Source organism: Pteronotus mesoamericanus, unplaced genomic scaffold (assembly GCF_021234165.1).
Source record: "Pteronotus mesoamericanus isolate MK-2021 breed Mesoamerican mustached bat unplaced genomic scaffold, CSHL_Meso_final contig_657, whole genome shotgun sequence".
Classification (NCBI taxonomy): Eukaryota; Metazoa; Chordata; class Mammalia; order Chiroptera; family Mormoopidae; genus Pteronotus; species Pteronotus mesoamericanus.
The window spans coordinates 20036224-20054060 of record NW_026555229.1 but is presented as its reverse complement, the minus strand read 5'-3'; the positions used below and the strand labels follow the sequence as shown (position 1 = coordinate 20054060).

The window sequence follows — 17837 nt, the reverse complement described above, 5'->3', positions numbered from 1 at the left end:
AAACTGTTTTTAATTTTAAAAAATCAACAGAGGACTTGAATAAACATTTCTTCAAAGATATACAAATGGCCAATAAACACATGAAAATATGCTCAACACCACTAATCATTAGGGAAATGAAAATCAAAACCACAATGAGATACCACTTCACATCCATTAGGATGGCTACTATATGAAAAAATAATAATAATAACAAGAGTTGGCAAACATGTTGAGAAATTGCTGCTGGAAGTACAAAGTAGTACATCCTTATAGAAAATGGTATGGTGATTCGTAAAAAGGTTAAACATAGAATTAACATACAATTATCAATTCAAATTTTAGATCTATACCCAAAAGAATTGAAAACAGGAACACAAACAGATCTGTACACCCATGTTCATAGCAACATTATTTACAGTCTCTAAAAGACGGAAGCAACCCTAGTGTCCATCAATGAATAGAGAAATGAATCAAATGTGGAATATACAATGGGATATTATTCAGCCTTAAAGAGGAAGAAAATCTGACACCTGCTGCAACATGGATAAACTGGAGGACACGAAGCTAAGCAAAATAAGTCAGGCACAAAAGGGCAAATACCGTACGAGTTCGCTTATAGGGGGCACCCACAGTAGACAAATTCACAGTCGGAAAGTGGAATGGCGGTTGCGGGGGGCTGCGGAGAGAACGAGGCGTTCTTATGCAGTGGGGGCCGGGGTTCAGTTGGGGGGGGGATGGAAAAAATCCTGAAGATGGTGGTGGCGGTGGCTGCACAATAAGGTAAATGCACTGGATGCCACTGTGCACTTACCGATGGTTACGGTGGTGACTTTTATATTATGTTTATTGTGTTACAGTGAAGGGAAAAGGAGTCCCCCGTTGCCACTGGCGATGTTACTCTGCGTTTACTCGCCTGCCAGCTCACTGTCTATTGCTCCATATGGAAGGGAAGCTGCACTGGAGGAGACGAAGTCTAAATTATTCACTGATGGATCTCACATGCTAGAATAGTGCCTGGTAAACAAAAAGCACTTGCTACAGTTTTAAATAAAAACGTTCTGTTTACTTGTTGGTGTGTCTGTTCACATGTGTATTTTCTGATTCCACTGGGCGTAACCTCCACAAACCAGGGACCTGGTTTGTTTGGTTCTGCTCTGGATCCACAGCACCTAACCAGCACCTGCCACCCGCCAAGGGCTCCGTGACTGTTCATCGAGCGAATAAAACACCATGTCCTCCTCAGGACATACAAGTTTGTCACTGAGACGTTCGGTGCTGCTGCAAAGTGCTGCGGGAAGTCCCCAGCTGGACAAAACGGCCGGCTGGCCATTTGGAGACCCCTGGAGACGGGGCCCTCCGGCTCGCTCCTCCACTTGCCCGGGGGACCCAGGGGACTGGCCTTCAGAGCCTGTGCTTGTTTAGAAAACAGGAGTGAGGAGCCCGGGCCTGCCCACCCCCTGGGGGTGTGAGAAGAATCAGATGGAATCACACATGCGAAAGGGCTTCACCAGGCTCGGCACAAATGGATATTTCACAACCTGCAGCACGTGTTTGGTGGGATGTGCCGAGACACAGGAGCACCAGGCAGACCTGCCTGGCAGCCGCCCCTGGGGACTGGGGGAAGCAGCTCCTTTCTTAAAGCAGGGCACATGTCACGTGTGGTGGGATTCCAGAGCAGGCGGCGGTACCCTGACCACCCCCGACGCGTACCTCAGACCTCGAGCTCAACATCCTCTCCAGGGTGAAATGGCTGCAAAGCTCCCAGGATGCCCTTCTCTCTGGGTCAATAGCCAGCACTTGGGGCAGCGCTAAACCATGGGGCTCAGCCAGCTGCACTACTGCGTTACAACGTCGACGACTCCTCAGGAACTCAATCTTTTTTACAACGCATCAGTTTGCCTGCCAACAAAGCGGGGGCCACCACCCCATCCCCAGCTTCACTCCAGGATGAAGGGAATCCGAGCAGAGGGTTTGGAAGGGTTAGTACTGGCCCCCAGCATCTGCGTTACATTGAGAACATACCCCTTGTTCAGCACCTCACAACAAATCCGCTGGGCCCATCCGTGGGTGGGCTCACCCAAATATTACTTGTGAAAAACCTAAACATGGATTGCAGATTCAATTGTGTTGTAGAACTTATTTAAGGTGGCTAGGAGGAGGCAACGAGAGGAGGGGAAGACATAAAAATGCCATCAAGATGTTAGGGCAGGGGCTGAAAAGCGGACCATGCAGAGCACACATGCCCGTACCTGTGGAGGCCCAGGGTTTGGAGGCCACAGGATGACGTTGCGCGAGCTGGGGTTCTGTGGCTGAAAGCAAAGGGGTCCTGCTGTTAGGACAAGCACAGTGAACGGTATCCCCCACAGGACCAGAGCGACCGTCTCGGCCGCGGCTATTCCCAGGCCTGACCTACTGGGTGTGCTCCCACCCTGCCCACGGCTGCAGGGGAGATCGAACAACAGCAGGAGAGGAATTTGCAGCCCCAGGTGCACAAAGAAGGCCAGAGCCAGGACGGGGCAGGCCTGTCCCTCATCCTTCGCCCTGGCGACATGGCGGGTCCTCAGTCTACACATGGAAGGTTCCCTCAGGCCTCATCTTTCCTTCCAGGAGTCCACTTGTAAGCAGCACACAAGTGCATCGTCACAGAGAAAGACCCTCAGAGAGGGGACGGGGCATGGGTGGGCAGGGGGAGTGAGGAGGCAGAGAAGCCAGTTGGCAGTGTTTGCCAGGATTCAGGTGTGAGGTGACAGGGTTGCGACCGTGGGGACAGGGAGGAGAAAACCTGCTAGAAAACAGTGACGTAATGAAGGCGAACTACATTTTTGTCTTTTGAGAACGTGTTTCCAGCGATATGGATGGGCAGTCATCAACCTGGGCCCATCTTTCCCTGGCAGGGGTGGGTGCATGACTCGGCCCGGCTCATTCTGTGCCCTGTATTCCAGGGTACAGCGACTGAACCCCGAGAAGGCGCACGCGTGACAATCTCAGACAGTCAAGATTCCGCAGAGGGGGCAGATGGGGAGGCGGGCCGGTCAACGGGAAGGAGCTTGGAATCCAGAGCTGCAGACAGGGCTGAGAGCGCCCCCCTGAGCACTAAGCACTGTGGAGGGAAGCGGAACAGGATCCAGAGGGGACAGGTCTCTGGTGTCATCTCTGGAACCTCTGGAGCCAGCGACTATTGCAGCTTGAGCCCACTGTGCACTCCTTAATTCTATGAGTCACGCAAGCCTTCTCTGCTTATGCTCATTGGAGACGGGCTCCTATTTCTCGCAAGCAAAAAGAAACAAGAAGTCCTATGTAAACAGAAATTCAGAAGTCTAAATCGTGAGGCCATCAATTACTTTATTAATTACGAAATCTATGAAGAGAATGGGAGTGGGTGGAGGCAGAGGCGAGCCCAGGTTTCTGTCGTGGAAGAGCGGGTGGGTCATGTGCCTAGGAGGAAAGGGTCAGGGAGGGAAGCCGAGCTCTGGTTTGGGGAACCTGGGGAGGCTGCGCATTATCCAGGTAGGGACACTCAGGGCAGTGGAAAGATGGCCTCGGGGCCCCAGCCCCATGGGGGGGCCCTGAGTCCTCAGCCAAACGTACTTGTGCTCATTCCACTTGCTTCTCAGTGGAAGGGAAGCTATGTTGTGATCCTGGATCGCCAAAGGCCACCCGCTAACACCCCCTCATCAGGCCTGGCTGAGGTGGGTGACGTGAAAACTTGGGGTGCCAGGAAACCGCCTCCTGTCTGCTCCAGGAGGGCAGGGAATCAGGAGGGAGGACAGGGGCGCAGCTTGGGGGGATAGGTGGAGTGCGGCGAGAGTCCTTAAACTTCCCAGCCTTCTCCCAATCGGCAAAGACTAAAACAGGCATTGCCGCAAGGACATAGTGAGATGGGTTCTCATGCCCGGATGAGAGACGTATGAATTAGCCTTGCCTTTGGAAAGGCATTTTGGCTGTGGGCATAGACAAAGATAAAGGTGTAGAAATAGAGGGAGAGATACAGATAGAGATGACAGTGAACAAGAGATACTTACGTTTCCTTTGACGCAACAATTCCATTCCTATGAGTCTATCCTAAATAAACCAGCCTTCAGTTCTGGGCAGCGCGATTTTAGTAAAGATAATGGAGAGGAAAAATGTAAGCTACTTGATATTTGTCTGTGTTCAGGCAGAAGTCCATTTAGGTTAGAGAAGTCCATCCCCTACCCCCAGGGGTTCTCCTGAAGCAGGTAAGACAAACGTTCCTCCATTCTAGGGTGTCTTAAGTTCAGTGCCTTTGACATTTGGGGGTGGATAATTCTTTGTGGTGGGGCTGTTCTGTGCAGTGAGAACATTTGACAGCATTTCTACTCGGTATGAGTAACATCTCCACTCTGGAGCTATGACACCAAAAATGTCTTTGGACATTGCCAAATGTTCCCTGGGGGGCAGGGGGCCAAATCAGCTCCAGTGAGAAGCAGTGCGGTGTCCTGTTTGTAGCCACCGGTGGGGCCTGCAGGGGGTTTGAGCCCTAAATAGATCGAGGAGACCTTAGGGAAGGGGCTGAACGCGAGTTGCTTGGCTTGGTGGTGAGCGGGACTAACGGCCAGAATCGAAGCCCGGAGCCCTGTGCTGTGTCTGCGCCTGGAGGGCCCCAGCCGGTGGCAGTGCCCTGCTCCGCCCTCAGATCCAAGATGAATGTTCTTTCATGGCGAGGTCACAAAGAGTCAAGACAGGAACCAAACCCAGCCGGCAGGAACTTTTTTTTTTCTCCCCCACAGAATATTGAAAAATAATTGAAATTAGTTGCCAACATTTAAAAAATTGTAAGATTTCTTTACACAATCTCTTCTAGAAAATAGAAGAGAATTTCCCATTTTGCAACTTGTATCACCCTGATACTAAAACCAGACTGAAAAAGGAAAAAAAAAACTCTTAAAGAGCAATATTTCTCATGAATTTAAATATAAAAATTCTCAATAAAATGTTACCAAATCAAATATAACAATGTTTAAAAATAGTTATACACCACAACCAAGTGAGATTTATTTCAAGTATGCCCGGCTGAATCAATATTCAGAAATCAATCAGTGCGACCTAACACATCAACAGGCCAGAAGCCTGTTCATAAGATGATGATCATAAGATGCCATCAATGGATATAGAAAAAGCATTTGAAAATACCCAATACCTAATTACAATAAAAATCCTCAGCAAACTAGGACTGGCAGGGAATTTCCTTAACTTGATAAAGAGAATTTATAAGAAACCTACAGCCAATATCTAACAGTGAAAGACTGAATTCTTTCCCCTCAAGAGAGGGAACAAGGCAAGGATATCCACTCCGACTATTCTCAGTTAACATGGTTTTGGCATTCTTAGCCACTGCAATTAGGCAAGAAAAAGAAATAAAAGGCATAAAGAATTAAAAAGAAGAAATACAACTCTTCCTATTGGTGAATACCATAATTGTCTACATAGAAAATCACAAGAAATCTAGAAAAAAAACCTTTTAGCACTAATAAGTGAGTTTGACGAAGTCACAGGATACAAGCTTAACATACAAAAATCAACACACTAACAATGAAGATGTGGAAACCAACACTAAAATCATAATACCATTTACAATCACTGCAGAGAAAAGAAAATACATAGGCATAAACTTAAAATATAAGCAGAATTGGTATGCTGAAAATTATGAAATGATGATGAAATAAGTCAAAGAAGACCTAAATAAATGGACTGGAAGGCCAAACATTGTAAAGATGTCAATTCTCCCCAAACTGATCTATAGGTTTAATATAATTTCTATCAAGACATCAGCAAAGAATTTTGTAGACACAGACGGGCTTTTCCTAAAATTTATATGGACAGCCATACGTCCTAGAATAGCTAAGGCCATTTTGGAAAATAATAAGGTGGAAGGGATCATGCAACCTGATTTCAAGACTTACTCCAAGAATCAAGGCTGCATGGGATCAATAGAAGGACACACACATAGATCAGTGAAATAAAGGAGAACCCAGAAATAGACCCACACAAATATAACCAACTAATTTTTTGATGAAGGTACAAAAGCAGTTCAATGGAGGAAGGAGAGTATTTTCAACAGAGAAATGTGACTGTTTTCACCATGTGGTACTTGAGAGATGGACATGCATAGGCAAAACAAAAACACAAAAAAACGAATCTCAACCTAGGTCTCACACCTTACACAAAAATTAACTCAAAATGGATTATGGATTTAAATATAAAATGTAAAACTATGACAGTTTTAGAAAAAAATAAGAAAAAATTTCAGGACATAAGGCTAGACAATTCTTAGGTGTGAAACGAAAAGCACTATCCATAAAAGGAAAAACTGACAAACTAGTGCACCTCATAAAAACTTTGGTTCGGTAAAAGTAAAAGACAAGCAAGGTTGGGAGAAAATATTTGCAAACCACAATCAACTAAGGATTTGCAAACCACAATCAACTAAGGTGTGAAACGAAAAGCACTATCCATAAAAGGAAAAACTGACAAACTAGTGCACCTCATAAAAACTTTGGTTCGGTAAAAGTAAAAGACAAGCAAGGTTGGGAGAAAATATTTGCAAACCACAATCAACTATATAAAGAACTCTCAGAACTCAATGGTAAAAAAAATAGGCAGTTAGAAAATGGGCAAAAACATGAAGAGATATTTCACCAAAGAGAATATACAGATGGCAATAAGCACATTAAAGATGTTCAACATCATCACTTAGCAGGGAAATGCAAATTAAAACCACACATGATGAGCGATCACAGCACACATATCAGAATGGCAACACCAAATGCTGACAGCCCCAAATGATGGCAGAGAAACTGGGTCACTCACACACTGGTGGGATGGAAAAGGGTACAGCGATTCTAGAAAAACAGTTTGGCAGTTCCTTATAAAATGAAACATGCAACTACCATATGACCCAGCAATTGCACTCTTGGGCATTTAACTTGGAGAAATGAAAACATATGTTTTACACACAAAAAAAGCCCTGTATACAAATTTTCATTGCAGCTTTATTTGTAATAGCCCCCAACTGGAAATAACCCAGATGTCCTTTGACAAGTGAATGCTTCGCCCAGATGCCGCCCCTCTGTGCCATGAATACGACTCAGCAGTAAAAAGGGACAAAGCATGGACACAGGCTACGACCTGGATGGATTCGAGGACATTACGCTGAGTGAGAACAGCCAATGCCCCAGGGTCCAATACCAGGCGATCCTGTCCGTCTCTGTAACATTCTTAGAATGTTAAAACTGTAGAGATAGAGACCAAATGAGAGGTTGCCGGGGATTAGAAATGGGGTATAAGAGGGAGGTGGATGTGGCTGTAGGGGCAACAGGGGGTCCCTTCTGATGATGGAAGTGTTGCACGTGTTCACTGTATCTCTGTCAGTATTTGGGTTGTGATACTATCGTTTTATAAGATGTAACTCTTTGGTGTTACTAGGTAAAGGGCAAAACAAAAGGAGGGAAAGGGTACATGAGATTTCTCTGTATTATTTCTTATAAGAGCATGTACATCTATTATCTCAAATTTGAAAGTTTAATTATAAAAACAAAGAGTTCATAGAAAAAAATGTGGGTTTCTGAATTCCCTTGAAGGCCTGGGAAGATCTTGTAGCAGCGGGCATACATCCCCATGTGACCCCCATCAGCTGGGGAGGGCGGAAGCTGTCTCCTGTAGACAACAGGATAGGAACCCTCCTTTTTGCCACAGTTCTCACCTCTCCCTATTGTCTCACACCCAGGCATTTCACACAATTACTGTTCTTTGTCTGCCCCTAAAGCCTGGGGAGTTTGTCCTGTTCTTTTAATGATTCTTGTTTTCCTGCTTAAGGAAAGAAGTTTGTATGGAAGGCAAAGGCAGAGGGAAAACAAATTGAGCCATGCTGGCTCTTACCTCCAGTTTTCTCATTTGAAGAACTCAATACCATTCAGCCAAAATTTCTACGGTGTGTGAGATAAATGGGGGAGGTGCCTCCTTGAGTCTCTTCACTAGGGCATTGGATTAGAAATTTCAAACTTAAGCCCTGACATGTGGCTCAGTTGGCTGGGCATCGTTCCGCAAAGCAAAGGGTTGCAGGTTCAACTCCTGGTCAGGGCACATACCTGGGTTGCAGGTTTGGTCCCCAGTCGGGGTCCAGGTGGGGCAATACAAGAGATAACCAATTGATGTTACATTGATATTTCTCTCCCTTTCTTTCTCCCTTCCTCTCTCTCTAAAAATAAATAAATAATATCTTTTAAAAAAATTCAAACCTAAAATGGAGAACTACAAAATCTGACTATACGTTAATATCCCTGTCATCTGCACAGTTAAGCAGTTAGAGTCCATTCCTCAATGGTGAGCACCTCGTCTAACCTGGAAACAAGAGTTCACATTTAATCTGCTCAACACTGATAGATTTAAAAATCACTTTCTAAGGGCCGTAACTCAGTTTTGGGGAGGAGTGTGCAAAAAGTTTTATTTTAGCCTCTCTGCCACATCTCTGTAAGTTGATGGGGGACGGGGCGAGCACTGCGACTCAGTCCGGGAAAAATGTGCCAAACTCTCATTATATCAACTTTAAAAGCACAGCATAAAAAGAGAAACTAGTTCTAATGGCTTACAAAATTAGGGCTAGCCTTAAAACAGGAATTCTGAGAATGAAGTGAAAAATGCCTACACAGATCCGTACACTATGACCACATGTGTCTAGACACAGTCTGTGTTTTGGCTTGCTCCTTCCTGGGCAGAGGGAAGATGCTGGAAAGAAAAGCCTGGTTAAGGGCAGTTGAGAGCGCCCCGTAGACTAAGGGAGACGGCGCCCCCTGACACCCACCTGGTTATCCGTGGTGCTGTTCTCATTGCCCATGGCGATGCGCGGTGCCCAGCGTCCCTTGGGATTTTATCAGAGGCGACTGGAAAAAAACAAAAGGACATTGACATCAGTAAAACCGAAGAAGACACGAGGCTTTTTCTGTCGGCTTGCTTGCCTCCCCAAACTCAAAAGCCAGATGATGGGAAATGTTTATCTCTGCAGTCACATCGTGGAAAATTGCTTTTGAAGGGTTTTCTTTTGTGACATGCCACCCAGCCTTCTCTCCCAGCGCAGGCTGGCGTTTGCAATCCCCACCCCGGGGTTGGCAGGCACTTCTGAAAAACGAGTTTGTTACCGCGCCTCTGAGTTTATGCCAGTGCACACAGATACATACGTACACAAACAGAGTGACAAAGGGGCCCGTTTGCCACAGGGAGCGCGAGGAGTGCCGCCACGGAATGTTTTCTGTTTCTAATTGTGTGCAGTTTGGCAGCCTGGAGCATGGCTGGGTTCCTGCTGTCGGTGACAGCCGAGCTCGGTGTCGAGCATTAGGAGGCGTGAAACCCACTTCTCTTCAACAACATATGGTTTTTATATTTTTTACTCTAAACACTTGTTTCATCAAGTCAGTTTCACTTCTGCACATATTTTTATGGAGGCAGAACGGTTTTCTTGCTGAGGAACGTGAGTCTTTGGGGCCAGATGAGAAAGAAGTTGTCATGTCAGAGGGAGAGCCGCCGGGACGACTAGAGTCATTTCATCGGGCGCACTCAGTGACAGTGTTTATTAATCATCCTCGTAATGAGGGTGCTTCCTGCAGCTCACAGAGGGAGGCAGGGCATCTCCTGACGGGACCCAGCCCACTTGTGTGTGACCCCAGGACATAGGCTGGCCATCGCTTGCTAGGGGAGAGACGACAAAGTTACAGAAAACTTAAAAGATCATAGACTTTTAGACCTTAGAGGCTAGCAGTCTAATCCAGTAAGGAAGCAGGCTGGAGAAGGCAAGGGGCCGGCCTGTTCTAGGGGGCCGAAGCTGACAGGGAACGCTGCCTCTTTCCTTCTCATTCAAGGTTCCTTCCTCGGCAGGAGGGCTGACATCAACCTGCTGCCTCAGAAAACTTCACTGATTGACTGACAACAAAATCTGCCCATTGATTTGCTCATCCACTGAACGTGGCTCCAGGAGCTACCACATGCTCTATCTACTGTACGGTCACTGGAAGATAAAATTCAAGTGTTTTAGGCAGCTCAATTAAAATGCCCCCAAGCTAAGAAAACTGGGAAGGAGGTCACCATAGTGATCACTTCTCTCATTCTTAACCTTGTCACCAAAAGGATACAGCTCTTTAATCCTTTTCTTGTCGTTTTCTGTTTATAAGATGGACCCTCCAAAATTATATGCTCCCCTATAGAATGTAAAAATACTCATTTCTTTAAAATTGATCACTTCAGTTTATATTTTTTAATGTTCATTTGGGAAATGATGCCTCCCTAGCAAATAATGTTGTGTTACAATACTGGGTCCTTCTCAATGGTTGTGACTTCCTTGTACCAAAACCAGCCTAAACCACATGCAGCTGGAATTTCACGTGGGTCAATGCAATATTAATTTTTGAAACTCCTTCACCAAGTTAAATTTAGTAACTTTATTGAAAATTAGAACATCTGAACTAGCTTTTTAAAGGGGTGGAGAGACTAAAGAAAACAGCAAAACTACGTCTGTGTCACGTACATTTCGTAACTGCAAAGGTAAGGCCCAGCTGGGCCTGGATCTCTTTCCTGCGACCTCCAGAACTGCCACCCCCTCAGGCTGTCAGGGAGCAGAGGACGGCTCTGCCAGCTACTTACATTCAGGGAAGGTCTGGGACTTTGGCAAGTCGCTTTTCAAGCAGTGGGACTTTCTCTTCCTCCATTCAGAAGCCAGCGAGGTCTAAGCGGAGGCAGTGACCCACCTCAGCCAGCTGGGCAAACAGCCTGTCTCCGCCCCCGACACCGACAGCAGCCAGCTGCGCTTCATACCTGGGCAGCGGCCGGCCGTGCCCGGCCACCGTGACTGCACAAGCAGGCCGTCCGATTAGCCCGGGCCGCTGGGTCTGGCGCCCGTCACACGCAGGGTTTCCCCCGTTGCTGATCGAGTGGGGCTCCTTTCAGAAAACCCTGGCCCAGGCTAACACTGGCTCTGTGACCTGATTGGCCACACCCAAGGGAGCAGGACAGTCCTGCACCAGGAGCAGAGTGCGATGGAGCGGGGGGCGGGGGGTGGGGCGGGGAACGACAAGCCTTTCTTTCTAGAACGGCGTAAAATGCTCAAAGGGCTTCTGTTGCACCTGGGAAAATTTGCTGTAAATAATGTGGAGAGACAAAGAAAACCTGTGGAAGGAAGATGACGCCAGCAGTCTGGCACCTGCTTATGGTGCAGGGTGTGCAGAATGTACTTACCGGGGCGTGGCTTGAGTTTCAACAGGTGAAGTCATAAAAGCAGCAGGCTGGCCGGATGGCTGCGTCAGACCTGCCCACCCAGGCTGGAGGAGGCCGGGGGCGCGGGGGTGGGACCAAGGGCAGGGTCCAGAGACCCTTTTGCCCAGCAGGCTCCAACCTCCTGGGATTCCTGCAGTTAATTACCAATCAGCCACTCCTTGGCATGAGTGAAGCCAGTTTTGTTTGGTTTAGTAGTGGTGGAGACTTTCATTCAAATGAAAGCTTGTGCAGAAGCCCCTTACCCCTGCCACGAGGTACGAGGTACGACCCTTCTGCGGAAATAAGTCAGCATTTCATCAAGGGCTCAGAGCAGTGTCAGGAGTTCCCTGGTGGGGAAAGCTGGATGTGGGGAGGGGGACTCAGTGCCCCATTTCTGGGTCAGACAGAGCAGAAGTGTGTATGTTTCAATAGGTGAACAGATAGCAAATTGTGGTCTAACCACGCAATGGAATACTATGCAGCTCTAAAAAGGAATGAAGCTCTGACACATGCTACAACTCCAAGAAACCTCAAGAATATTATGCTGAGGGAATCCACTGGTCATATATTGTGTGATTTCATTGATAGGAAATGATCAGAACAGGTAAATCCAGAGAGACAGAATCCAGGTTGACGGTTGCCAAGGGCCAGGCAATGGGGAGTAACTTCTTGATGGGCTCGGCCTTTGATTTTGGCATGATGAAGTGTTCTGGAACTAGACAGAGGTGGTAGCTGTGCAACATTGTGAATTTTTAAAATGCCCCTGAATTGCTCACTTTAAAATAGTTAATTTTATGTTATGTGAATTTCATCTCAATTTTTATAAGCGTGTAATTTTCATACCCTGGGGTTCTGCATAAGATATTTTTTGGGGGGGAGAATTCCACTACTGGGTAAAAAAAGTTTGAAAACTGTTGCTTTGCATTTGTTATCACTAGGTTTCTGTACAATTAAGGATTAGAGGCATGGGAAACAAGAACATTTGCTTGCCCCCCGCTCCCTCAAATCACAGGAGGATTTTCCTAAAGAAGAGAATCTTTTTAAGCAAAGTATTTTGGATAAGCCAACTGGGAATGAAAAGAGGTTCCAGGCCAGTCTGCAACAGATGGGCGAACATTGCAAAATCCCTGACAAAAAGAAGGGGAGGCCCTGGCTGGCGTGGCTCAGTGGATTGAGTGCCAGCCTCCGAGCCAAAGGATCGCTGGTTTGATTCCTAATCAGGGCACAATCCTGGGTTGTGGGCCAAGTCCCCAGTAGGGGGCACGTGAGAGGCAACCATACATTGATGTTTCTCTTCCTCTCTTTCTCCTTCCCTTCCCCTCTCTCTAAAAAGACATAGATAAAATCTTTAAAAAAAAAAACAGAAGAAGGGGAGAATTGGGAGCGGAGAAGAGGGGAAAGAGGGAGGATGGCCAACTGAAAGGCGGGTAATGTTCAATGTTCAATGTTCGGGTGTGGACCTTTGGCAACGTGAATTTCCTCCATGAACCACCCTCCCAGCCAACTCTGGAGCCACACAGCATCCCTGTTACTGCCTTCACTGGCCCCTGGACCACCAAGACCATGGCTGCAGGATGCTGGGCATCAGCTGCCAACACCCATCCCATTGCTGCTGTCCTGGCCGCCACTGACCACCAGAGAGGTGGCCACTTCCACTAAGGGAAGGAGCAAAGGAACGCTCAGACTTCGCAGCTTCCATCGCAGGACTCGGGGGCGGGGGCCGGGGGTAAGTACAGCCCAAACCCTGCATGTGATGAACACACAATGCTGCCACCTGGGAAGATTTTTGTAGAGTTCAGAGGTAATTCACGGCCCCTCTCTCTGTTGTCCATTCAATTCTACTTTAGAGCATGGGTTTTCTAGCTCTTGCAACTAAAGCTGGCTTGGAAGGCTCCAGCTTATGGGACACTCCCCACCCCACCCCACCCCCGCCCCCCACGTCATTGATCTGGGAAAAGGGTAGCAGGTCCAGGTCTGGCGCAAGTGATTAACCATCGTGGCTGAGGCAAACACAGCAGGCCTGGGGAGCCAGAGGGGTGCCTGGAGGCGGGGCCCAGGACCTAGTCTGAAGAAGGAGGGCGTGGAGGCCTGGGGACCAGCACTGCAGTTGAACGGTGCAGAAGCTGCACTTGTGGGGAGTGGGGCTCAGAACCCAGGTCCTGTCGACCGGGCGGGGCTGATGCCTCATTTTATAGGCTGTGCATAGGGTGGGGAGTGTGGGGAGCTGGGGAATCAGAGGCAAGATCACACAGGCCCTGTGTCTGCCTTGATAACACAGAGGTTCAGAGAGATTTCGCAAGCAACCTCCCGCCGACCTACGAGAAGAGCCTCCTGAGGGTCGTTGCTGCATCAGTCACACCCAGTTTTCCATTCGGGGTTATTAATTCTCTATTTAAAAAAATGTTTTTGTATGTGATGGAAACGTATCTGTTTTACATATTTAATAACTTTTGATTTTTCTCCTGCCTTGAATAATTTAAATCATGGGTGTGGAGGACTCTTGGAGATCGTCTTCCCTGATCACCCCTTTTACAGATGAGGAAGTGGAGGCCTAGAGGGTGGAAATGGCTTACGCCTCATCTCACAATGAGCAAGGTCCGCTTCCAACAGGCAGGCCTACCCTGACCGGGCCTCTGTAGGCTCTGGAGCAGCCTCCGCATTAGACCAGCAAGGCCAGACGAGACCCGCCTGTCCTGCTGCGGCATTGCCCTTGGGCCACGGCAGCCTCCAGCCAGCCAGCTCCTGCGTCAGCCGGGGATGGGGGAGGAATCCAGGTAACGTTTGCTCCCTGAGGGTGAGCCAGGGTCACCTGACCCTGCTGCTCCTTGGTGGCCTGGACAAACCCAGCTGCCTCAGCTCCTTGCTGTTCCCACAGGTGGCCCCAGTCCTGGTCTCAGCTTCTCCCTCCGGTGGCCCGGTTCAGTGCGTCTCGCCCTCCGCTGTGCACAGCTGAGCGCGGAGCTACTTATAGCTCTGTTATCATGTTCCTGTTTTAATACAAACAAACAGCCGTAGCCCGGGCAAGGGACGGACGACGAGGCGCTGCCTGCTCTCTGCTCCGGCAGGGCACCTTCCTGGGCGCCAAGGGCCTGGCTGCTCTGTGGCCGTGGAGTGAAAGGACGGCCCTGCCTTCACACTCTCCCCTTCGCCTCCTCTCTTCTTCCCTCCCCCATGTCTGAGGCCACCTAGACGTTTCAATGTGAAAGTCCAGTCTTGTAGGACACGAAGATCAGGAGGAACTTAGAAGTCACCTGCCCTCATGCCCCAGGAATCAGGAACGAGACTGACGTGCCCAGCTCCTCCGCTGGAGCGAGGCCAGGCCGGTTACTACTACTGTTTCTCAGCTCCAGACCCACTACACTCAGATGTGGCCCCCTTTCTGTTCTGCCAAAGGAGGAAGGAGGAAGGAGGAAGGAGAGCACACGCTTCCTGCTTCCAGGAGCATCACCCACCTCCCCGCTTCCACCCTGCTCCGGCAGTGCGCACCCGGTGTGGCAGTGGGATCCAGTTTGCAGTTTTCCCAGGTCTTACAGAGCTGGCCTCATGGTCCCCAGGGCTCGACCCCCCCCACTCCTCCCCCCAACACCAGAGGCCTGAGGACACCTTCTCTGCAGCCCCCCGCAAGCTGCTCAATTTTAGTAATCCAAACTTCTTGTTTGCTCCCCCAGCCTTGGGTGAAGGCTGCTTTCTGCAGTCTGTACCTTCCATCACACCTTAGAGTTTCCTTTTGGCTTTACACTCACCTAGATTTCACTTCTTTATATTAAATTATTCGTTAAAATAACTGAGAGGTTCCTGCCTCCTGCCTCTGACTCATATGGCGACTAAGCCGGGATCCAGACTCAAGTTCTCCTCCTGGCTCAGGACTCTCTGCCTGGGGCCCACGAAATGTTCAATTACATGAACGAGTAAAGTAGGTTGGCTCCATTCATCAGCTCTGACTTTAATAAGATGTTTAGGATTCACAACCACCGTCGACAATAACACGTTACTACAGAATCATAGCCTAGACTTCTTGTCATCCAAGTGTCATCTCTGTCACAGGCTCTCAGAACTGGAGGGACTACTGTCTAGCTCTACCACAGAGCTTCCCAACCTTTGCACATCTCAGCGCACATGTGACCACATTGACACAGTCTTGACTAAGGAAACGGACAGGCTGCTTGAGGTGTCCCCCACTGCCCGCCTGGCCACATCGAACACTGAGGGGAACCAAAATCTTGTCACACCTGCAGGCTGTCGGCACACCTGTGAGCCTTCTGTGGCCAAGCACCGACCTAATCAAACGCCCTCACTTTATGGATGGTGAACGTAAGGCCGGAGAGCTTGGGTAGCTTGCTCAAATTGAGAGTGTCAGCTGTCGGCTGGAACCTCTCAGCTCTCCTTCACCCTCCAGCAAGCCAGCCCGGGTTTATCCCAAGACTAGCCCCAGGATTCCTTCTGGAAAGGAACAGTCTTCGCTGGAGCAAAGAACTCTGTACAATCTGCGCAGGTGTCGAGTATGGCAGGAGAGAAAGCCCAGTAAGAAGAGATGATGACATTGCTGCGCATGTGAAATGAGAGTAATCGGGGTTTGGTTCCTGGGGAGGAAGGTCACAGAAGGAGACGTGGGGGGCAGAGAAAGGCACCGGAGGGAGAGGAGGGCGACCTGGGCATCGGTGTGGGACAGAGAAGGGCAGGGCTAGGGCCAATGGGATGCCCCATTTGAGGGGGCAGCTGGGGACATTTGAATAACAAGAGCGCCTAATGTCATCTTGAAGTTGTCTTTTATTATAATACAAAGCCCTCCTCTTTCCGTCCCACATCTTCATACCACACTCAGGGATGCTTGGCGAGCACTTTGTTTTGCTTTGGGCAGGGGTGGGGAGGTAGAACTTGAAGAAGGGGCTGCGCTTTTTGTTTATCTGGGTCAAACAACACAGCCCAGGGACAGTGTAGAGGCTCTGGGGAACTCACAGACGTCCGGCGCTGGACTGCGGAGGTCCACCAGGCATGGATTTCAGCTGGAGTTTATGGGGCAGGGAGGCCCCAACTGAATTCCGGGTAAGTGTATATTTACAAACTTCTATAAAATCCCCAAAACAAAATTGGGGATCATACAGACTGTTCTCTTTCTGAAACTGCTTCTTTTTTCATTTAATAGCAACATATCAAGACTATTTCCCCATGCATACAGCATCATATTTAATAGCTGCAGTGGATGCTACAAAAGTTGTTGCTGAGTTTAAGCTGTTTAAAAACATAGATCTTGTTGAACCTAATACAAAATAATATTGAATGTAAACTGTAATTGAGAAATAAAATTTAAAAATCATATAACTCATTTTTTAAAGATTTTAGTTATTATTTTTAGAGAGAGCAAGGGAGGAAGAGAGGGGGAGAAACATCAGTGCGGTTGCCTCTTGAACGTCCCCTACTGGGGACTTGGCCCACAACCCAGGCATGTGCTCTACACTGGGAATCGAACTGGCGAGCCCTTGGTGCGCAGGTCAGCACTCGATCCACTGAGCTACACCAGCCAGGGCCTCATTTTTTATAGTTTGCCTCTGTCAAGATGGCCAAGAAGGGTGCAGATTGAGGTGGGTGGGGTCAGCCTACACCTGCCCTAGATTTGATCAACCAGGGAGGTACTGACACCAGAGAGCTGGGAATGGGGGGTGCACTTAGGGGCACAGTTAGGCTGGCGGGATCTGAAGCGGAGGCAGGGGCTGTGCCGGTGCAAGCAGTCAGGGCAGAGAGCAGGCAAAGGGCTGGGTGGGCATGAACTCGGTGTGGCTGGGTACAGTAGGAGGGCTGCAGCCAGGCTGGGCATAGAGGCAGCGTAGAGGCTTCTTGTGCCTGGAGAGCTTTGCAACTCTGTGCTGCCTTTTAACGGGGGGAAAACCTGGCATCTCCATTAGCAGTCACATCCTAGGATGTTAGAGACAGGTCTTAAAGGGTCTAGTTCGTCAGCTGGAATCTGGCTTTTGGGGGAGAGAGGCCAGATTCCTTTCGGTGATCGTACTTTCCAAGCTTTGAACCTCTAAACCAGAAGCTAGCGATAATCATGGAATCTCTGCATCTGCGTGAATACCTCTAGTGATGGGAAACTCATTACTTCTTTAGGAATCTCCTGTGGAAAGAGTTATACTGGATCCCTGGAAAGTCATTTCTATTGTTCCATAATCTAGATGCCACCCCTGATTCTGTGAGCTATTGTCCCAGGGCTCTGATCAATGATGACACCACGAGGCGTGGGTGGGGCGGCGGTCAGTGGTGAGGGCTGAGGACCAACAGGGAAAATCTAGCTCGCTTTATGGACCATCATTTGAGAGTGGGCCACAGACCTTCACCCGAGGCCCAGTCTAAATGTGCCTCATTCCGGGACTACGCTGAGTCAGCATGCTGAAAGTATGGCATCTTCGTGGCCACTGAGTGCTCAGCTAGGCAGCCCACAGCCAACCACAGACACACGAGGGATCCCGGCTCCGAACAAGAGAGCCACCCAGAGGAGCCGCTGAGCCCAGCCCAGATGGCCAATCCACAGGGTCCAAAGCTAAATAAATGGTTATTGTTTTAAACCACTGAGATTTGGGGTAGTTCGTTACATGGCCCAAGCT

The 17837-nt window shown here is 48.6% G+C and overlaps 1 protein-coding gene across 1 annotated transcript in view; it reads right to left on the bottom strand.

Annotated features, from left to right (window-relative positions):
• Positions 1-17837, bottom strand: part of LOC129077055 (transforming acidic coiled-coil-containing protein 2-like) — a gene marked incomplete at its 3' end in the record, with an annotated part of 51846 nt that overhangs the window by 27227 nt on the left and 6782 nt on the right. The window contains exons 2-3 of the mRNA XM_054581234.1: positions 8801-8879; positions 2232-2291 (exon numbers count right to left, since the gene is read on the bottom strand). Of these exons, the coding sequence (XP_054437209.1) occupies positions 2232-2291; positions 8801-8833 (93 nt within the window). The remainder of the gene's footprint in view (positions 1-2231; positions 2292-8800; positions 8880-17837) is intronic.